We start from the raw sequence: 22,599 nt of genomic DNA, 5'->3' as shown, positions 1-22,599 counted from the left end.
ATTCATTCTTCTGTTTCCTCAGGCCTAGTATTTGTTCCAAGTATATTTTTAATTTCAGTTAGTGAGTTCTTCATCTGTGATTAGTTCCTTTTTATGTTTTCTATCTCTTAGTCGAGGGTCTTACTGAAGTCATCCACTCAAGTTCAGTGAGTATCTTTATGAGCATGACTTCAGGTTCTCTCTCAGGCATATTACTTATCTCTGTTTTGTTTAGCTCTCTTGCTGTGATTTTGTCCTGTTGTTTCATTTGGAACATATTGTTCTGTCTCATTTTTTCTCTCTGTGTCTGTTTCTATGTGTTAGAAAAGTCAGCTACAACTCCTGCTCTTGAAAGTAGTGGCTTTATGAAGAAGAGGTCGTGGAGTGTCCTGCAGTGCTGTGTCCCCTGTTCACCAGAACCTGACGCTTCAGGGCTGTCTCCTATGTGGGTTGCACGGGCCCTCCTGTTATGGCTAAGCCACATTTGCCTTCAGTCCAGTTGTCTGCAGTGGCTCTTTTTTCCCATTGTGGGCAATGGCAGTGTTTGGTCCCTGTGGTGTTAGTGAAAGTCTGGGGCCACCTGGGACTTGAGTTGAGTCAGACCAGGCATTTGCCAAGGCTGCAATAGCACTGAACTGTAGGGCACTCTTTCTGTGTTTTCCACTGAGAAGCTTTTGTTGGTGGGCAGGGTCTGCAGTCAGATTACGTGTCTGCCCCCAGTGCACTCAAATAGTGTGTGCAGTTATCTTCCCCTCTCCCTGGGGCAGAGTCACTTTGGAGTGGTGCTGGACTCTCTCAGGGCTTCTTGTGCACTGGCAGGCTGGTGGCACCACTTTGGATGGACTCCTGCCCAGGTCAGGCTGTAGGGAGCGGGTCCACAGAAGACCATGGGGGCAGGTTGTGCAGTGCCAGCAAAGTCCATGCTGGTCTTCTGTATAAGGGGACCTGCACCCAGCAGGGGGAGAACTCTCGCCTGATCCTGGATGGAGGAGGGGTATGTCATGTCCACAGGAGAACCTGCAAACAGAGTGCGCTGGTAGCAAGCTAGGTGGAGAGTCTTCATACTGCCCTGGTTCCCCCAGGTGTCCTTGTTGTCTAGGTGTGGGGGTAGGGGGGGATGGTACCTACTCTTTTGTTCTTAAAGAAGTCTGCCAAAGATCCCTGCCCCTCCAGCACACACTCTGAGATTAGTAAACAAATCTCTCTCCTCTATACCCCCAGGCTTTTTTTTTTTTTCTTCCCCAAACGTACTTTTATGCTGTATCTTGGTGGGGCTGTTTGTTGTGCTGTCTCTTTAGGGACGTAGACTCAGTTTCCTATTGCCCTCCTGGCTCTCCCAGAGCCAAGCTGCTGATTTTAAAGTTCCAGGTGTTAAGCCTTATTGATTGTTAAGCCTCTCTAGTGTTGAAAACCAAATGTTGTGGGGATTTTCATCTTCCCCACGTGAGTCCCCTTTGCCTGGGGTACCTCATGTAGGGTCTGCTTCTCTCTTCTGTCCACACTGCTGGAGTCCCTCCCTCCCATGGACAGTCTTGTGGGTCTGTTTGGCTGCTGACCATGTCTCTAACCTTCCTACCCTCTTTAATGTGGCCTCTTCTCTACATTTAGCTGTGGAGATCTATACTGCCACCCTTTGGGTCTTTTTTTGGGTTTACACTGGTGTGGGTGTTTTCTAGGTATATCCATAGGATGAGGTGAGCCCCTTTTTTGAAACGCTCTTATGAGTTCTAGAAAGTCAGAGTCTCTGATACCCCTGCTACTTCTGGAATTCTATTCTTTGTATCTTTTTGCTACTTTTTGTCTACTAGGTTGGTATTTCTCAAGGTCCTATTTTTGGTCCTCTTGTTTGCTTTTTCTAAAGCCTGACAATCTCCTCTCACCTCGTGGCACAGTGTCTAAACAAGTTGCTCTCCATCCCAACCACTCTCCTGACGCTAGTTCTAGATTCCTGTTGGCCTGTTCAGTGTGTCTTCATCCAGGTGAACCACAGCACCTCACAATTTGTACAACAAGAAAAAACGCCATTGTTGTTTCCAACTTTCTAGCACAACTGCTCTTCCTTCTTTCTGTGTGTGTCTCATAAAGTTGTGATAACAGTGTGTTGTAATAACATATGTAAAGTGCCAGCATAGTGTCTGCACACACAGGAGGCAAGCCATAAATGTTAATTGCCTGCTTTCTCTTAATCACATCAGTGTTCCATTTATCTTTGTTTGAAATCTTTGAGATTCTTTTGACCTCTTTTGCACTATATTCAATAAGCTAAATTCTTTTATTCTATGATATGTCTTGCCTCTGACTTCTCCTTTTCATTCTCCCCACCATTTCCTAATCTAAAGCACTCAGTCAGTTAGGAGCTGCATTTGTCCACACATAACAACAACAAAAACAAATTTACATTAGCTTAACCTGTAACAGGACATCTGGAGGGAAGCACTCCAGAGCCCGTGTGGTGGCTTTGCAATGCCAACAGAGACTTGATGTTTTTTTCTCTCTTCTGAGACACCCTTAGCAAGTAGTAGCTTTAGTCCTCCTGCTTTTCACCCTGTGGCCACAAAATGAACGTTCTATCTCTAGCACTGCATTATAGTCCAGGCAGGAAGAAGGGGAAGGACAAAGGGTAAAAGACTGAACAGCCAATCTCACCACGTCTTTCCTGTTTTTAAAGGGCTTATCCAGGAGCCCCACCTAGCAAGTTCTGCTGACATCTCATTGTCTGGGCTGCATCACAGAGCCACTTTTTACTGCTGCTCCAAACAAAATAAAGGCTCTGTTAGGAAAGGGAGAGGGTGAATATTGAACAGGGGACCACTGATGTCTGCCATGCTCCCATCACTGCTTACCTAGGCCTCCACAGTACCTCCCAACTTATCTTCCCACATCCATTCTCTTTTTCCCTTAATCCACTTCACACACTATTACCAGACCAGTTTTCCTGGAACTAGGCTCCAAATTGATCATACTACTTCCCCCCTCCCCCAATTTTATTGAGGTATAAGTGTATATATTTAAAATCTACAACATGGTGATTTGATATACATTGTGAATGACTACCACAATCAAGTTAATTAACATATCCATCACCTTACATGGCTACCATTTATTTGTGTGTGTGTGTGTGTGTGTGTGTGTGTGTGTGTGTGGTGGGAATGTTGAAGATCTCGTAGCAAACAGCAAGTATACGGTACAGTATTATTGATAATAGTCACAATTAGACCTCCAGAACTTATTCGTCTTGTTATTGATTTTTTTTTTAACCCTTTGACCAACATCACCTTTCCCCCAGCCCCTGGTAACCACCTTCTACTCTGTTTCTATGAGTGTGACTTTTTTTAGATTCCACATATAAATGAGATTATACAGTATTTGTCTTTCTCTGGGTTATTTCACTAAGCACAATATCCTTCCAATTCATCCGTGTTGTCACCAAGGGCAGGATTTCCTTCTTTTTATGTCTGAATAATATTCTATTGGGCCATGTTTTTTATATATGTGTCACATTTTTAAAATCTATTCATCCATTGTTGGACACTTAGGTTATTTTCATATCTTGGCTATTGTGAATAATGCTGCAGTAAATATGGCACTGCAGATGTCTCCTTGAGGTCCTGATTTCTTTTCCCTCAGATACATATCCAGAAATGGGATTGCTAGATCCTGTGATAGTTCTATTTTTAATTTTTTGAGGCAATTCCATAACTTTTCCATAATGGCTGTACTAATTTACATTCCCAATGGGAATGTACAAGAGTTCCCTTTTCTCCACATCCTCTCCAAGTTGTTATCTCTTGTCTTTTCGATGATAACCATCTTAACAGGTGTTATATCTTATTGTGGTTTTGATTTACATTTCCCTCATAATTAGTGAGGTTGAGCACTTTCTCATGTGCCTCTTAGCATTTGTATATCCTTTTTGGGAAAATGTCTACCCAGGTCTTTTGCCCATGTTTTAACTGGATTGTTTGTTTATTTATTTATTTATTCATTCATTCATTTTTGCTATTGAGTTGTATGAGTTCCTTATATATTTTAGCTATCAATCCCTTATCAGATATATGGTTTGTGCCATGGTATGAATGTTTTGTGTCCTCTCAGAATTTATATGTTGATACTAAAAAAAATTTTTTTAATGTTTATTTATTTTTGAGAGAGAAAGAGACAGACTGTGAGTGGGGAAGGGGCAGAGAGAGAGAGAGAGAGACAGAATCCGAAGCAAGCTCCAGACTCTGAGCTGTCAGTACAGAGCCTGATGTGGGGCTCGAATCCACAGACTGGGAGATCATGACCTGAGCCAGATCTGGAGGTTTAACCAACTGAGCCACCCAGGCGCCCCTATGTGTTGATATCTTGATCCATATTAAGAGTTCATGTGATGGTATTAAGAGGTAGGGCCTCTGGAAGGCGATTAGGTCATGAGAGTCCTATGGATGGGATTAGTGCTTATATAAAAGAGGCCCCAGAGAACTTGCTAGCCCCCTTATACCATGAGGACACAATGAGAAGATACTATCTCTGAACCAAAGAGAGAGCCTTCCCTAGCCACCATGTGGAATCTGTGGTGCCATGATCTTGGGCTTTTAGCCTCCATAATTGTGAGAAATAAATTTTGGTTGTTTATAAGCTACCTAGTCTCTGGTATTTTGTTATAGTACCCTGAGCAGACTAAGACAGCTTGTAAATATTTTCTCCCATTTCATAGATTGCCTTGTCATTTTGTTGATTATTCCTTTTGCTGTGCAAAAGCTTTTTAGTTTGAAATAGTTCTATTTGTTTTTACTTTTGTTGACTGTGCTTTTGGTGTCCTATCCAAAAAATCATTGCCAAAACCAATGTCAAAGACCTTTCCTTTGTTTACTTCTAAGAGTTTTACAGTTCCAGGTCTTATGTTTAAGTCTTCAATCCATTTTGAATTAATTTTTGTTATCTTAAATCGAGATCCATTTTCATTCTTTTGCCTGTGGATACTCAGTTTTGCCAGCACCATTTATTAAAGAGACTGTCCTTTCTCCATTGTGTATTCTTGGCACCCTTGTCAAAGATTAGTTGACCATGTATGCATGATTTTTATTCTTCATTCTGTTAATGTGGTATATCACATTTACTGACTTGTGTATGTTGCACCATCATTGCATAAAAAGGATAATTACCATTTGATCATGGTGTATGATCCTTTTAATGTGCTGTTGAATTTGGTTTGCTAGTGTTTTGTTGAAGATTTTTGCATCTATGTTCACCAAAGATATTGGTGTGTAATTTTCTTTAAGGGACTTTGACTGGCTTTGGTATCAGGGTAATAATGGCCTCATAAAATAAGTTTGGAAGTGTTTCCTTCTCCATATATATATATATATATATATATATATATATATATATATATATATATTTTTTTTTTTTTTTTTTTTTGGAGAGTTTGAGAAGGACTGGTATTAATTTTTCTTTCCTTTAATTTTCATTTAATTTTTTTAATTTACATCCTAGTTAGCATATAGTGCAACAATGATTTCAGGAGTAGATTCCTTAATGCCCCTTACCCATTTAGCCCATCCTCACTCCCATAACCCCTCCAGTAACCCTCTGTTTGTTCTCCATATTTAAGAGTCTCTTATGTTTTGGCCCCCCTCCCTGTTTTTATATTATTTTTGCTTCCCTTCCCTTATGTTCATCTGTTTTCTATCTTAAAGTCCTCATATGAGTGAAGTCAGATGATATTTATCTTTCTCCGACTAGTTTCACTTAGCATAATACCCTCTGGTTCCACCCACGTAGTTGCAAATGGCAAGATTTCATTCTTTCTGATTGCCGAGTAATACTCTATTGTATGTATGTGTATGTGTGTGTGTGTGTGTGTATATATATACATATATACATATATATATATATATATACACACACACACATATATACATGTATACATGTATACATATATATATATACTTAAAAACAAAGTTCTAAAGTTCTTAGTCTGAACTTTCCAGGTTCCACCAAGAACCTTCATAGTGTGTCTCCAAATGACCATTGAACTTCAAGTTCCAGCTTACCTTTCCACACACACTGCACTCCAGACAAACAGGTTTATTATACCAACCTCTGGCATTCCTTTCTTCATGCCTTTTCTCAGGCTCTTCCCATTGTCTGAAGTTCCTTTATTTCGTTCAGCAGGTCCAAGCCCTCACATCCTTCAAGACCATCTCCCAGTTCAGCCCTTGGTGATCCTCTCAGGCTTTGTACCTCCCCTACATGACCCCTAATGGTCATTTTCTCCCTTCTGTGAGCGACTTTATTCATTTATTTTTTTTACATTTTTATTTTTTTGAGACAGAGAGAGACAGAGCATGAGCAGGGGAGGGTCAGAGAGAGAGGGAGACACAGAATCCGAAACAGGCTCCAGGCTCTGAGCTGTCAGCCCAGAGCCCGGTGCAGGGCTCGAATCCACGGACCGTGAGATCATGACCTGAGCTGAAGTCAGATGCCCAACCTACTGAGCCACCCAGGCGCCCCTGTGAGCGACTTTAAAGTCCATGTCTTAATTCCCTTCTGGAGAGCAGGGATCCTTACTAGAAACTGGTTCCTTGTCGTACTCAGCCAAACATGTTCAATAAATAGTTGTTAGATGAGTGACTATTTCTACTAGGACTGTGAAAAGAACTTTGTTCAAAGCTGACATTTGTGTGCACTTGCTATGTCAGGTACTAAGTGCTTTATATGTGATAGTTCATTTAATTCTCAAAGCAATCTTTATGAGGTGGCTTCCTTTCAAACTCCCCTATGACAGATAATGAAATTGAGGCATAGAGCAGTTAGGTAATCTACTTAAGATCATGCAGGCTTTAAGTGGTAAAACAGCTATTGAACCAGTCAGATTCTAGAGCTCATGCTCTTACTACAATTTCTTCTCTCTCACCAGAGAAAAGCACCAAAAAATCGAGGAGGTTGTTACTCAGCTCCCTGACCACTCTAAGGTCTCTAGGCAAGGGGCTGCCTGCCCTGGAAGTGAGTTTACCACTGGGGCCGAGGGGAGACATTTGATCATGGATCAAGAGCTAAAGTCAGGCTAAGGGGTTGACGCTGAACCTTTGCAGTCAAAATGGCCACACTTTAAAGTTCTGACAAATCATAGAGTTGCCCACTGCTCTCCACCCTGCCCCCAAATATAAGAAAGAACAAAACTGCAGTCTCTTTGCTGTTGAAGAAAATATGTGAATTCCATTTATTTCTTTCTTGCTAAGTAGAGGGCTTTGCCAGGTTGCCCCTAGGAAAATAGTCTAAGAGTGGAATGAAAACCATGACGTCTTTTTTTTACCTATGGGAGATTAATCGCCCCATAAAACTCATGTTTGCTTTTGTGGAAAGAAAAAGAAGGGCATCGGAGGGGTTGGCACAGAGTTTGCACCTCGTGTGCTGGGAACCCAGCCACCTCTCTCAGTCGGCGGTCCCCATTAAGGATGACCATTTGGCCCCTGTGTTCCCTTGTTAACATGTGGAACAATGTTGCAGCTGTCCTAGAGAAGGGGCCCTGTTTTGGGCCCCTCAATAATGTAGGGGCTAGAACTCTCACTAGCTCTGTCGTAAACAGCACCACCTGTGGCAAGCTCTGTTTGAATTTACTCCAGCATACTCAAAGGCAGCAGATGCCATCGACATTTTCCCTATTGTATGAAGCAGTATTAAACATCTGGCCCCTTCAGGGAAGGGAGGGTTATCTTCTCTTTCCCAAAATGAATGGATGATCACATTTCAAATATATATGCTCTATGGCTCTAACTCCTGGGAAGATATGGAAGATTGAGGTTTCACTGCTTTCTGCCACTAAAATAGTGCCCAGGCAATCATTCATAATTTAGTATATATGACTGGAGGTGTACCCACCAGGTAAATATATTCTGCTTCAATAATGCCAGACAGCATTTAGATACTAGAGATTTTCATCATTGCAATTTATATTGTTTTTGTCTTACTATAAAGGTAACACATGCCCATAATAAATAACATTCACGGAGTAAAAATTTAGGAAATAGAAATAAAAATATTCCTTAAAATCCCATAACCCAGAGATGATTACTTCCAATATTGCTTTAATATGCATATAAAGTGGAGTAATCCTGTAATATTTAATTAGCTTTTTGCATATCATGAACATTTCTGATACGAAATATTTTATGGAGCATTGATAATTTTTAGAGTAGGTATTATATTCACATGAGTTATATATCATATGATATAATGAGTTATATATAATGTAATATATAATTGACATGAGTTATATGTTATATATAATATATATATTTGAAGGACAAATGAAAAGTTTTATTCCTGCCCCATCTTCCATCCACCTGCTTGTTACCCTCCATTCTCCATAGCTAACTACCTACTTCATTGGTTTTAAAATCTCTTCCCAGAGTTTCTTTGCACAATGTAAGCGGATTTAATTGTATGTTCTTATTCCCCTCACAACTTTGATGCAAAATGTAGCCTTCTGTATACACTTTTACACATTGATTTTCTCACCCATCTGTCTATTCTTTCTGCAACATTGTCCATGCCACATGATTTTTATATTGCCTGATTGTTTGGGGGATATTGTTTAACCAATTCCTGATTTTTGGACAATCTTTTTAGACATTTAGGCTGTCTCAAAACTGCTTTATTAGATGTATCCTTGTATACAACTCATGATTATTTCCTTAGGATAAATTATTTGAAATTCTTTGCTGGGCTTTTGCTTCATGTTTTCTAAATTGTCCCTGAAAGGCTGTAGCACTTTATGCCTTCCCCAGCAAGGGTCGCCAGTGGTTCAAAAGGGAATGAAGTTAACAGAGGCCATTTGGAACAGTGAACCTTTTGACTATCCTATGCAGAAGGAAATAGGAACAGGAAAGCCATGGTAGACTGGTACTGTGATGGTGTGGAGGGGGAGGGTAGGTGAGAGGTGGTGGGCATCCTTGAAAGAATATGTCAGAACCCGAGTGAGATGTCTGTTCTGGTCCTGCCTCTGACATGACATCTGGGTCTTCAAGTCTGTTTTTTCATCATTGAGAAAGGGTTTCTGAGTTTATTGCGGTCTCATTTTATCCCAAAATGCCTTTATAAAGATGAAATGTCTTTTCCAGCTCTAAAAGTCTTTATTTGTGTAATGGTACCTTTGTGTTCAAAGGAAATGAATTGGGCTTCTGCTTATCCTGGTTGTGGTTTGAAAGGATAGACCGCCTTCTTTCTAATGCTCTGTGTTACTCATCTCTCATTTCAGTAAATGCTAAGCCTAAACTTCTCAATCCACTACATGTCACAAAATTCAGAATGAACTGGAGAGGGAATGTTAAAAGTACAACAGATTGCTGACTGTGTGTAATTTTTTTTAAACTCCCTTAGTTTTAGATGAGATAACAGACCATGTAGACCTGCATCAGCATTAAGCAGCAGCAGATGATTCGCGCAAACACCGAGCTTGGGGAGGCTGCCACAGTGGGAGATTTGGCTCTTTGTGGTGCAGTGATTTAACAGGTGGCAGCCAGGGAGGCTGGGCTTCAGTTCAGAAACCCCCTAATCAGGCCTTCCTGTGGGGGTCAGTCATCAGCCAGCCCCTGCAGGCAAGCATTCCGTTATTGGCCAGCTAAGTGTCCAAGCCACTTGCCATTAGAAGCTTCCCCCACTTCGCCAAATGAGAACTTTGGTCACTGAGATGAGACCGGTCAAGTATAAATAAGATGCCAGGCATTTCCTTCCTTTGTCTACAGCAAGCAAACTAAAGAGGATCCGGGTGAGCAAGAACTGGAAGCATTAATAGACACAATTCAGAAGCAACTGAAACATCATCCATGCAAAGACAACATTCGTGAAGCATTTCAAATTTATGACAAGGAAGCTTCAGGATATGTGGACAAAGAAATGTTCTTTAAAATCTGTGACTCTCTCCACCTCCCAGTTGATGATTCTTTGATTAAGGAGGTCAGTATGAATTGCTCTTCTGGGTGACTGCAGAGGCTGAACACCGTTCATTCTCTCCCAAAGGCAATTGCATGCATATTTTGTTTTAATGGGAAACTTAAAGGTGTTCAAATCAGATCTCCTATTCAGTTCTGGTTATGGTGTTTCCCCTGGATTTTTGCATTGATGTTCTTTCCTAATGGCTGCAGCAGGGACTCTGTTTAAGTGGATAGGGGCTAGACAGCACAGGGTGGCTGATGAGTCATTTCTGGGCTGAAGGAGACTCCACAGAGGTGATCCTAGAGAGGCAGCCCCGAGGGGAGACTCAAAGGTAACTGGGTTGAGCAGAATGGTGGGCAGCCTGTGACACCCTTCATGGCGATGCTTACATTAGCCCAGCAGTCTAGCCATCATGGAAGAGGGCATGATCACTGCCAGGGGCAGTGACGTCTATTGGTAAGGGGTCACGCATGGCCAGATGCAAGTGGAGGAAGGACATGGCCAGTCTCCTTCTAGAATTTTCATAAGTGAGTAAAAGAAGGTGTTTTGTGCCTTTTTTCATTATAAATTCCCAGGAAGCTTGGGTTTCCCTGGAACTCAGAACAAAGTTTCTCCCACAATTGCCAAGGACTGTGACTTTTCATGGAGACTTCTCACTGATGAAAAACACTGAAGTGCTGTAGAACTTCTTAAAGATTTTTTAGCAAAAAGTGATATTCAGAACTGAAGACTCACTTAGGGAAGGCTGTCTGTATGGTGCTGGAGGGGCTAGATCAGAGATGAGGATTTTTCATAAATCAGGACATTAGCAGGGAGTACAGGAGACAGGAGAGAAGGTGTTCACCTGGGCAAATGCCCCTTTGGCTTCCCAAATCTCAGAGTGATAGTGTGCCCAGCTTTTAAGTCATGTGTGCCATCCATGACCTAGCGAAGAGAGGAACTGCAGTCAGTGGGAAGGGGCGGGGCGGGGGGAGGTGTGGGCGGCATGGGTTTGCACATTTTGTAAAGGTGACCACAGCAAATCTAGAAGTCTACCATCACCCACAGCTGCATTTCAGGGGACCTGGTTTGAGCAGTGACGTAACTGGATTCTTTTGTTAGGCGATGATAATAGCAGCTTGCTATTTTAAGAGTTTTACTCTGTGCAGGCTGGGTGGACAAAGCTCGTATTTGAATATAAAAATAATTAAAAGTGCTTTGGAAATGGCAATGTGCTTACAAATGTTAGTCCTGAAATCCCAGGCAGGCCTTTTATTCCATCTGAGCTTCAATTTCATAAAGTTTAAGATGGGCATAACATCTGAGCTACCTGGCAGGTTCGCAGGACCATTTTGGAATCCTCTGATACAAACTCTGACCTGGTTTACAAAGGCTGGGGATTGTTATTAACAAGCGTACCCCGCAGCTCTGCCTCACTTGCTCTCTGCTCTCTCCTGCAGTTGATCAGGGTGTGCTCTCACGGAGAAGACAAGATTAACTACTCTAACTTTGTTCGTGCTTTTTCAAACGGACCTGGCTGATGAGAGAATGTGGTATCGTTTGGAGGTTGGACCTACATTTTGAAACACCTTCTACTTTTCAGAGAGGCATTTACAGAACTCTTAAAATATAGGAACCAAAAAAACATAACTTTAATACTAAAGTCTAAATTAAATTGGATCTTTAAAGAGCTAAGATGGTACCTTATTTAGTGAGGTAGGGGTAGGGATATTGTGATGGTTAATTTTATGTGTCAACTTGTCTGGGCCTTGGGGTCATTTTTCTGGATGTGACTGTTTCTGGATGAGATTAACATTTGAGTTTATAGAATGAATAAAGCAGATTGCCCTCCCTGGTGTGGGTGGGCCTCACCCACTCCCCTGAAAGCCTGAATACGCTGTGCTTTCCCGAAGTAAGAAAGAATTCCTCCTGCTTGCCTTTGAACTAGGACAACCTTTTCCTGCCTTTGGACTCAAACTAAAACACTGGCTCATCCTGGGTCTCAAGCCTGCTGGCCTGGCCTTCAGACCAGAACTACACCATCAGCTCTCCTGGGTCTCTAGCCTGCTTGCTGCAAATCTTGGGCTTTGTCAGCCTCCGTAATCATGTGAGCCAATTCTTATAATAATCATCTTTCTCTCTATATACATTCCATTGGTTCTGTTTCTCTGGACAATCCTCATACAGGTGTGGCATGATTAAGAGCAGGAGAAAAACTAGATTTTGCCAGGAGAAGCATCACTTGGGGTGTAGACAGCACACAGACTGCTGTTGCTGCAAGCCGATGCCCCCCGCCATGTGCCTACTTACCCCAGCATTGCAGGGAAATAGACATTGGCAAACTGTGGCTATAGGCCCATTAGACCTGCATTTAAACAAAAATGGAATAGAACAGAAAATATGAGAGTGTAATACAAATAGTAGGTATATACTGTTTCATGAAACTTTTGTTTCAGCTGAGGATGTATTTACTGGGTCATAATAGAAAATGTATTTTGTGATTTGAACTATAGTTAATAATTTTATACACACACACACATATCTACACACATGCTGCTTTTAGAGAATATATATAAAATCCCTGCTTTTAGAGAACCTGGCCTTGAGACGGGAGGAAAAACAGTTACTGGTTATCTGTGAGCTCTGACTCAGTTTTTAGAACCATGGCTGCTCCAGAGTTGAGGTCAGCCACCAGCTCCGGCTCCTCCCTGCTGCCCAGCCAGTGGTGTGAATGGGAGTTGTCGATACAAGATCCGGGATACCTGGCCTCGGAAGTGCTGGGTAACTTCCCACAGTTCTTCCTCTCTTGCTGAACCAAGCCACCTCGAACTAGCTTGCTAAAAGTTCTGTAAGATAGTACATGTTGAGTTTTTCTGCTCCAGGTCAAGATTTCAAGAACCACCCAATTTAAAATTTTTTACCCCCAGTCACTCATTACTATTGAAAGTATTATTTTCAAGTATTCAGAAGTCCATTTCAGTCTAAAGTGAAAATACTAAGCTCTATCCTGCATGCCCAGGTCAAGCTTAGATACACATAGTCTAGTATGTGTGTGTGTGAGTGAGTGAGAGAGAGAGAGGAAAGAGGGAGGAAGGATGGGTAGGTGCTGGGGCAGCTATGGTGGGTTTCTCCTTCCTTCCTTTCTTCTCCTTCCCCTTCCCACCTGCCATACTACTGTTTCTGGCCTTTGTAATGTCTGGGAAGGGTTAGGGAGTAGACACCAGAGGAAAGGGGCAAGGTCTTACTTCTGTGGCCAGTAAAGCCCTAACTGGACCAGGACCTTCTGTGTGTCATGTGCCGAAAATCTGGCTCTTTCTCTCTCCCAAGGCAGCTTTTGTGAGTTCTCAGGACACTTTCCCCCAGAAAACCTCCCAGAGTGCCATTCTCAGATACAGATGGCCCAGTCTCCAACATGCCCGGTTCCAGTAGTACATTCCCTCCAGGCTCCCTCTCATCCTCTCAGGAGGCCCTACAGGTGGGACCTCCTTGGGCTAACCCTTCCAGATCCACTCTTTCCCTCTGTATCCACTTAGATTGCTCTCAGGGCTCTGCAGTTAAGCAGCTCAGACAGTCCATCTTCTGGAGACTCGCTTTAGGGGAGAAGCAGGCACCCTAAACTTCACGCTCTCTAAACTCCAGGGGATACGTGTCAAGCCCTGAGTCTGTTAAAGCACCTCCGTCATGGAGCTTGTGGACCTACAGCACTGATGGCCCCTCTCAAGAAATCCACACTCCATCAATTTCTCCCCCGCCCCCGCAGGAGGGAGGTTCACCAGACTCTGGGCCTGCTTCAAGTCTCTGGTGGCTCTGCACCAGCTGCAGCAGAGATCCTTGCCGACTTCTGTCTTTGGCTTAAATGGAGACATTAGGAAAAAATCCTCTTACCCACCCTTTGAGATCCAAGTGCTCATAGCCCTTCTGTCCGATCCGACATTTCTTCTTCTTGGACTCCTGGCACCCTCCCCACTGTTATGGGGAGCAGGATGAAAACGTCAGCCTGCTGCAGCCGTCAGAAGTGCCTCACAGCTGTGCTGAGCACAGTAGGCAGCATTCACATGTATGACTTGGGCTCACGATCCACTCACCACTCACTTTCCAAGTCTCCCCGAGATGGGAAGGTGCGATATGCCAGCACCATCACCAGGTGCAGACGACCAGAGCTAGCAGGTCACTTCTGTCATCCACACACAGAAGGGCTGTGCTCAGCCCTGCTAGTTTACATGAGATGGCCGAGTACAGGCGCCATGCAAGTCCGAGCAAATCGCTTTTCCTACTGAATCCCGAATGGCGGTGCAGCCTTTTGAGGTCACTTACACTGCGGTCACACCCGACACGCATCTGGCGTCCTGGCCTAGATGATGGAAGAGTTGAGCGTTAGCCTGCAGCAAGCAGTACTATAGGGAGAAACGACCTCCTTTGTCTCCCCTCCCTGGTGGCCGGCTAAAAGAAGCCACTACTCAGGCCCTGGGCCTGGACTCTGTCTGCACTACTAGGGGGCCTTGAAAATACCATCGAATTAACATGTATCAAACCCATATCTATAGGCACTGAGGGTATTTGGGACCACCAGGTGGAGAAGCCGTCTCGAAACAGTTTCCAGAGAATCAAGGGCCACTTGGATGAGGGACTCCTTAATGTCCTGCTGGCACAGAAGTGTGCCTCTTGAAAAAAAAAAAAAAATTGAGTGCTTTACTTGTAGCATGAACAGCACTCACTATCCCTAAATCTCGCCAGCACTGCTGCCTGCAAAAACAAGCAACAAGCACACAAACCCCACATGTAAGCAAATGGGCTCAGAAAGGTTAACCACCTGGGGCCACCTAGCTGCTTCTGGCAGAGCCAGACTGAAACCCAAGTCTGAGCCAAAGCCTGACCTCTGTGAGTGCCACTCACCTTGACCTCAGGTGAACCCTTCCTGGGTAATCCTCACACCCTGTGGTGTCCATGGCTGACTGCCAGCTGTAACCACTCCTCTCCTGAGCTCTCAGAAGATGGTTCTGGAAAACACAGACCACTGCAGCCAAGAGCAGGCCTTAGAACTGGCACCAGCAGCCCCCACTGCCCTCCATTGTCACCACTACTGCTCAGCACCGGCACCAAGATTCCACACACACCTTCCGTCTTCTCCGAGCCAGTGACTTCACACCATAGTAGGCATCAAGTCCACGGCACTTCCTTGTGAGAGCTACAAACTCAAGGTCAAGAAAACTCCTTTCCGTTTTTATAGTCTGATACTCAAAAATGCTCGTTACTATGCACACTGCATGTAACTTTCTCCATCCTTAATTACAGTTCCCTCATTCACATGACCAAGATGAACACCGTTCAAAAAGATATATGAGAAAGAACTCCTACAGTGAAAAATGAGGCTAAAATTGACATGAAATTATTTTCCAAGTGAAAGCAAATGTAAGCATCCAGATTAAAAAGGAATAGAAGTAATTATACCAGAGACAATTAGACTGATAATTCTATGCCTTTTATTCAGTTATTTCAAAAATATTTGATTTGTTTCGAAATGTACATTAAAAAAAAATCCATACAAAACTGCAATTTGTTTTAAAACCAGACAGAAACGGTGGAAAAGGATTTTGAAAAAAGTTCACTGAAAATAAAAAGATCCCCCCTCCAAAAAAAAAAACAAAAAACCCCTTTTACATGAAAGCATAAATACGGCAGGTACAAATTTTCCTTGAGTTCCTTGTTGAAATTTGGTCCATAACGTGAACAGGCTAAAGTAGAAAACAAAAAGACACTTTGTCCACATTTGCATTAGGAGTTGCTCAGGCGGCACCAGCGGCCTCAGCTTGTCCTTCAGCTGTTTGTTAAACCAGAGGGACAGACACGTGAGGTGTATGGTCTCATCACACAAACACGGGAATCTGCCCCCAAGGCAACAGTGGCACTTACGATGCCAGCCCGCTCCTACCGGGGGAGCAGGGCTGTCCCCGCGTGGCCGCATCTCCGCACAAGCTGCTTCCTCTCCACGCAAACAAGAAACTCTAGAACGCCTTTAGACAGAGTGACGGTGACATCTCAGGGGTCACAGCAGATCTACTTCCCAGACATGGACTTATTTAATGCCCCATCATGAGGATGGTTTTTTTTTTTTTTCCAACAGATTAAAAAAAAAAAAAACACGAACTTCTAAGGTGATGCTACGATGCTCTATTCGAGTGCCACAGAAACCCACCCAGGGTGAAGACAAGGGCAGCAACACAGGGGAAGTGGCGCACATTTCTTCTGTAAGGGATGTCGACCGCCCTCCCACGGGTCCCTTCCCTCCCCAACTGCAGGGTGTTTAGGGACAGCAAGGCCTGTGGAAAGACCACCGGCTGGGAGAGTTATTGCACAGCCCGGAAGAGCAAGGGGACGGCAGGCAGCCGCTGCGAACATAGGTAACACTGAGTTTGGAGCGCAAGGAGACTGCAACAGCCACACTAGACCCACTGTCAAATGGGTGTCTGTGGGCCGACACTTGTGACTAACACCTTTACCATACAAACTGTGGGTTGAATGGGAGACAAAACAGAGTGGAAGAGGTTACAGCCAGGGCGCCTTTCTTTTTAAACTAGGTGTGGGGGGTGCTGGCAGAGCAGGGTTCACAGGGCACTCAGTGTCCCTGGAGGCCACCAGGCTTCCTTCCATGGGTAGGAGGCACAGGTGACTGCAGCCACCCCTGTGGGCCAGAAAACCGACACAAAGGAGAAACCAGAAACAACCTAGAACTGACCACATACCCGAACACGATGGAGGGAGGGAACTGAGACGAGTGTGGCCAAACTGTCACAATCCATGTCCCTTTTACATGTGATATCCCAGGGTCCAGTGTCCTTGGCTGCACAGGACAGACCACCCTAGAGGCCTGGCAGCTGGCAGTACAAGCCAAGGCCAGAAGACCACATGGCAAGTAAGGCACTTCTACAGCGAGGAGGAGGGTCTGCTCAGGACAAACTCTCGGGGGTTGCTGAGCACAGAGTCAGAACGGAACATGGAAGTCTCGATGCTGTTGAGACATCTATAAAAACGAGTAGGGGGGAGGCAGGAGAGGAGAGACCCGGGGTAAAGACAGTGAAGCCGATGAAGGCTTGCTCATTGGGCCAGCCTCCAGCTGAAGAGGGATTCTATTTAAGTGTCTCACCATCTGACAATGACCCTGCGCCCTTCTGAGGAGCAGGGTTGTGGGCTGGGAGGCAGTGGGAGGGAAGGAAGACCACTCTATCTTCCCACCTCCCAAGACCACAGCACACCTTCCATTATGGAACAACTCTGCTCACTTGGGTCTCCCAGGCACTCAGCAAGGGGAGTGAGTGCTGTCCAGGCCAGGGAAAACGGACAGGGAAGGCTGAAATCTGTGATGTAAATCCAAAAGCTGAGCCTTCCCTAGCCACATGTGGCCTGGCAAGCCACTTCAAATTTAAAGAGGCATCCAGGGAGAAGAATTTTCTATTGTGGAATCTTGGGAGAGTGTACTCTCTGCCCCTACCTCTTATTCACCACTTAGGAAAAAAAAAAAAAAAAAAAAAATCAAAGGCCGCTAAGGAAGAAGATCCCTAAAGAAAACCGAGATGCACACCCCCTGGGAGAATACCCCACCCAAGCTTTAGGGGTTTCTAGGGTCCCAGGGATTCTAGTCAAGAGAAGCATCTGCAAAGGTGGCCAGAGTACAGATGTCAATTTTGGTTTCTGAAATGTCAGTAAGTTCTGCCTGGGGACAGAAACAGAAACGTTTCTCGGCAACCATTTACATCTGTTGGCCCAGACACACACACACGGGGTTATAATGGACTAGAATGGGGGAGAAGCAGCTCCCCTCCTGGCTCAGCCTGCTTCCCTTTCCTCTAGAACCTTCCCCTACCTTCAAAAGGAACACATGTCACTTAATTGTGCAGCTATCAGAGCCTAGATGGTAAAAATAACTTTCCCACCACTGAACCCGAGGAGCACAGGGCCCTCCTGTCCACCACACAGCCTGCCTCTCTTGCCCACTGCCACCTGCCACACCTGTGCTGGCCAGGGATGTTTAGAGAGAGAGGCGGCTGTTGGCTGAGGTAGATGAGCATCTGTTCTCCTGCTCTTGCTGAGCCAGCCTCTCAAACTCAGAGCTGTCTGGCAGGGCCTTCCCAGATGGCTTGGCACTTTGGGAACAGGAGAGCGTGTAGAAGACGGAAGACGACAGCCAAAGTGGCCAAATCAGGACAAGCCAGCACAACAAGCTCACAGGATGGAGTTATTTCGGCAACATGCTTTGAGCCAGCCTGCCAAAGCCCGGGCTCTGCTCTGAAATACATGTGGCGGGGATGCCAGTGGGGTGACAAAGCACCCTACATTTACTCTCATCCCGTCTCCTCTCAAATCATCCCAGAGGCCCTGCTAGTGACACGCTAGCCTGAGTCATAGTCTCAGGGAGCCTAGGTTGACCCAGATCCCTGGAGTGGTGGTAGCAGCTCTGAATCATACCTACCACAGAGCCAGAAGTTTGCAGGAGGCTGAGGGAGCACGAAGCCACGTAGTCTCTGACCACAAACACCTAGCACACCTACATGAGAAGGGGGCTGCCTGATGGCATGCCTGGGGCCGCTCTCCCCACCTCCTAGGCCTGCAGCCTACTGCATACCCACCGAAAATTAAATGGGGCTCACCTGAGGGAGTGGCCCCTCACAGGAGGCAGGTTGCTGCCCGAGACACAGCCAGAAGAGGACCAGGAAGGGCTGTGAGGCTGACGGGCAGGTTGGAGGCTGCTGGCCGAATGCCCCTCCATCTCCAGGCAAGGTAAGGAACCCAAACGCAGCCTCAGCAGGGTATTTGGCCGAATGGCTAAAGGGTCCTGGCTCGGGTCTGCAGGGTTGATTCCAAGTACCCTTTTAGCAACATTCTGCTCTGCAGCCTAGGAAGTGTCAGACGAGGATGGGAGAGATGCAGATCTCCAAAAGTGCCGTCCCACTTCCTAAGGGTAATCAGAAGCCCAGGGTAGCTTTTCGCATTTCTACCTTATCCTGGACAGAGGAGGGTACAACTTCCTCAGTCACTGGAAAATCCAATCTGTTGTTGATAAAAGGGACATGGAGGAGGAGTTGCCCTGATGAAAAAACCCATCTCCCCCCTTTTAGGATAATAACCCAAGGTTTGGCTTCTACTGTGGCATCAGAAAGAGGACCAGCACATCAAAGGGTACTAACATTTCTATGCCCCCCAAGAATCACTCCCCAGCACCTTAATGCAGAATTCAAGAGTTCTTAATTAGGACCTCTGAAAGCCTAACCCCTTCCCGAAGTCCAAACCAGGCCCCACATGGGCTTGGAGGCCTTGTCTTTGGGTGGAGCAGAGGGAAAGGATATGTGAGGGACAGGGCAGAGGCCCCCCAGTGGCACAGTGGTAGAGTGGCGTTTGCTCATCTACCCTGCAGACCAATTCCAAATCGGTCCTGCTCTCAGATAGTCTCAAATGCTGGAGGTGCGCTGGACAGACATCGGAGGATGACAACGACCTTGCCGAAGAACACACGACAGACGGGGCCAGAGGGGATGTGGACCAGTGACCCTCTCTGGGGCACCAGGGGACGAGTGGGGGACTCGGACGTTCCTGCAGCTAGAGAGATGAAGTCAGGTAGCGAGGCCAGCCCTGACAGGGCTGCCTGGGTCTGGGGTTGAGGACCAGCGTCCGTCAGGCTGGTCTGTTCACTGTGGTTTGGATTTGGTTTTGGATGCTGGTGAACGGTTGAAAAAGCAGCTGTAGCTGGGGCTGAAGAAAGGCTGAGGACAACAGCTCCATCACCTCTGCCGCTGTTACCTTTCCAGAGGAGCCTGCTGCTCAGTACGCTTTGTTCTTGCTTTAGAGGGTGGGGAGACTTGTCCTCCTTCAGCACCTCCCCGGCAAAGCGAGGGCAGGCTGGCCCCCGTCCATGACCAGCCACCGGTAAGCCGTCTCGAGTCACGGGACCCAACATGGTTAACACCATCTTTCTGGACCAGGTCTCCATGCCCCACAGCCAAATGCCTTGGCAATTCCAAGGAGCAGTGGCTATGCCGGGCCTCCAGCTGGTGCGTGTGGAACTGGAATCATACATCTCAGTTAATCAGCACCTAGGAGATTATGATCCAAGAGGGCTGGTCTCTCCTCTCCTCGAGCGAACATGGGGCCCGTGGGTGGGCCTGCCAGTGGCCCCAGGCAGAGGCTCCTTGGCACGAGGCTTCTGGCTTTGACAAGTCCTGGGGACTGAAGCTGGGTGGTGGATGGCCAGGACTCACTGCAACTTGAGCTCCCTCTCATTGTAAAAATCAGACACGGAAAAATTGCACAATACGGTGAGAGAAGTTAAAAGCAGCAGCCATGAAGGAAGAGAAAGAGGAGGCAAGCAAAAAGATAACCATGAGGGCCTGGGCTTCTAGAAAACCAAACACAGGACAGAGGCAAGGACGTGAGGTGGCTTAAGGGAGAGAAAGAAGGAAGAGTTTTGGTTTTATTGAGAATGGTTTATGGAGGAGTAAGAAAAGAAAGCCAAAAAGTGAGAAAGGAAAAGCCCCATTTGAAGACAGGTTCCTGCTGCTTGAGATGGAGCATCAGGAGCAGGAGGGGGAAGGCAGTGGCGGGGGCCAGGCTCCCCAACCTCCCTGCCGTGCCCCCATGAGAGGATCCCTGTTCCAGCACTTTGGCCTCAAGGAGACTTGAGTTTCTTAGTCCGTGGGGAGGTCCCATTCTCCGCTTTCACTACTCCGTTTTCATGGTAACCTAGGAAGTGAAGGGAGACAGACACACATGGTGTTTCTGCCTGGACTGGAACAGGAGAGGGGCCCGTGAGGGCCGAGCTTGCACATGGGGACCAGCCAAGGGGATGCCTGGCTGCAGCTTCCTGCCAAGACGGGAAACCAGTAGATGCTCCCAGGAGGCCCTTGCTCCCCTCAACGTGACTCTGCTAAAGGTGGTTGGTCTCTGACTGTCCTTTAGCAGGAGGCGGCTGGGATGACATATAGTAACCCAGGAACAGGCCGGGGCCCGCCCGCCTGCTCGCCCAGGCCTCAGGCTGGAACCAGATCCTAGGTGGAATCGCACAGACGCTGCCAGGGGCCTCAGTTTCTCTCCCCCACAGGGCACCAGCCCACTTCCGCGACCACTCCCTGGGAAGGGAGAGTGGAAAGGAGGAGGTAGAGACGCTGTAGGGACAGGCATTACTCAGAGGCCTGATACTCCTCTGGCAGAAAAAAACTGTGCTTTTTACTGTTGTGGAAAACACCTCCATGTGCTTGCTCAAAGTCAATCTGGCTGCAGCCTCACGCCCCACATCCCCTCCCAGCCAGGCCTGACTCGTCACACCCAGCCCCGCACGTGTCTGGTTCAAACACACGGGAGCCCTTGCCAAGCAGGCCACACCTGGAGCAAGGCAGGTGAGTCAGGGAACAGAGCCCGGTGCAGACAGGCCCCCGGGCTGCACAGAACGTGCAGGGCTGCCAGTGGGCCTGGGACCTGGCAGGGGCGGGCAGTTACTGGAGCGTGGCCAGGGCCAGAGGCAAAGCGGGCATCCCACCCTTTCCGCCCACCCAGCACTGTATCGCCCCTAGTCATTCTTGAAGACAGGAGAGGAGCCAGCGGCCTGGGAGGCGGGGGATGCCGAGATGCGGAGCAAGAGGGCAGGTGAGGACAGGGCTGCTGGGCCGCACAGGGAACAGGCGGCAGATCTTGGCTGGGGTTCAGAAGCCACTTCGAGGACATGCTTCCGGCCACAGCTCCCCAGCCAGTTGCTGCCCTGCCCCACCGCGGCCAGCCTCACCCACAAAGTGTCCCTGGCCCACACCCAGCCACGTGCCAGTTAGGCCCCGGCAGGGGCCGAGGACCCAGGGCCCCAGGGAAGGACAGGGGAGCAGCAGGGCTGGTCTGGGTGGAGGTGGAGGAGCCGAGCCCAGGCCCCTCCCCACCCATCCCAGACCCACTTCTGTGTCTACCTGCCCACGGGCCCAGCACTCACCAGATTCCCTCTTGACAAGCCTGGCTGGCAGTCTGGGGGCAGCTGGGACTCTCCGCTTGGCGCTCTGCTCATTCCAGTATTCCCGCCAGTGTCGCAGCTGGGAGTGGATGAAGCGCCACATGAGCCAGGCCTGGGCAGCGCACACCAGCAGCAGCACACAGAGCCTGCGGAGGGACAGGGCGGTGGGCTCGGGAGTCGCCTCAGGGCAGAGCGGGAGACCAGGGCAGGAACCCCACAGCTCCCCTGGTCATCACCCTGGGCGCCAGCACGCCCCCATCCTGCCACCCGCACGAGGGAGGGCGTGTGGTTCGGTGCCGGTCTCCGCTCTAGTGCACTTTAGGGCTGGTGACAAAGAGATGGGGTCTAGGGACACCAGGGAGGAGGAGGGGACATCTGCATATCCAGCTCCAGAGTCACTGCCTCCATGGCCTGTCTTTTCTGTACCCACAACAAACAACATGACTAAGCTCCATGTACATATACTGAAAGAATTCAACTGAATTGAACTACAATACAGCAGAATAATTCTAGAAGAGTGGCTTCTCATTTAGAATGCCACTTAAAAGCTGAGCAACAATGGATCAATCACACACCCTCCCAGGCCCAAGGGTCACATGGGAACACAACGGCTTCCTCCCCACTTTCCCTGCTACTATGGGAGGCCACAGGCCGCGCTGCTGAGCACACGTGGCCGTAATGATCAGCTGAGGGGCTAGAGAGGTCACCTATCATGCACTTGAAGCACTGGACAAGGGGGAGGG

The 22,599-nt window shown here is 47.0% G+C and overlaps 2 protein-coding genes across 2 annotated transcripts in view; one reads left to right on the top strand and one right to left on the bottom strand.

Moving 5' to 3' along the window:
• Window positions 1–12,022, top strand: part of EFHC1 (EF-hand domain containing 1) — a 67,151-nt gene extending 55,129 nt beyond the window's left edge. The window contains exons 10-11 of the mRNA XM_019457402.2: window positions 9,711–9,921; window positions 11,340–12,022. Of these exons, the coding sequence (XP_019312947.1) occupies window positions 9,711–9,921; window positions 11,340–11,420 (292 nt within the window). The 3' untranslated portion in view covers window positions 11,421–12,022. The remainder of the gene's footprint in view (window positions 1–9,710; window positions 9,922–11,339) is intronic.
• Window positions 12,023–15,342: 3,320 nt separating this feature from the next.
• Window positions 15,343–22,599, bottom strand: part of TRAM2 (translocation associated membrane protein 2) — an 83,837-nt gene continuing 76,580 nt past the window's right edge. The window contains exons 10-11 of the mRNA XM_019457403.2: window positions 21,839–22,002; window positions 15,343–20,607 (exon numbers count right to left, since the gene is read on the bottom strand). Of these exons, the coding sequence (XP_019312948.1) occupies window positions 20,534–20,607; window positions 21,839–22,002 (238 nt within the window). The 3' untranslated portion in view covers window positions 15,343–20,533. The remainder of the gene's footprint in view (window positions 20,608–21,838; window positions 22,003–22,599) is intronic.

The sequence above is a fragment of the Panthera pardus genome, unplaced genomic scaffold, assembly GCF_024362965.1.
Source record: "Panthera pardus isolate Hobbes unplaced genomic scaffold, ASM2436296v1 HiC_scaffold_17, whole genome shotgun sequence".
Taxonomy (NCBI): domain Eukaryota; kingdom Metazoa; phylum Chordata; class Mammalia; order Carnivora; family Felidae; genus Panthera; species Panthera pardus.
Note: the sequence above shows the minus strand (reverse complement) of the source record. Positions and strands in the feature narration are given on the sequence as shown.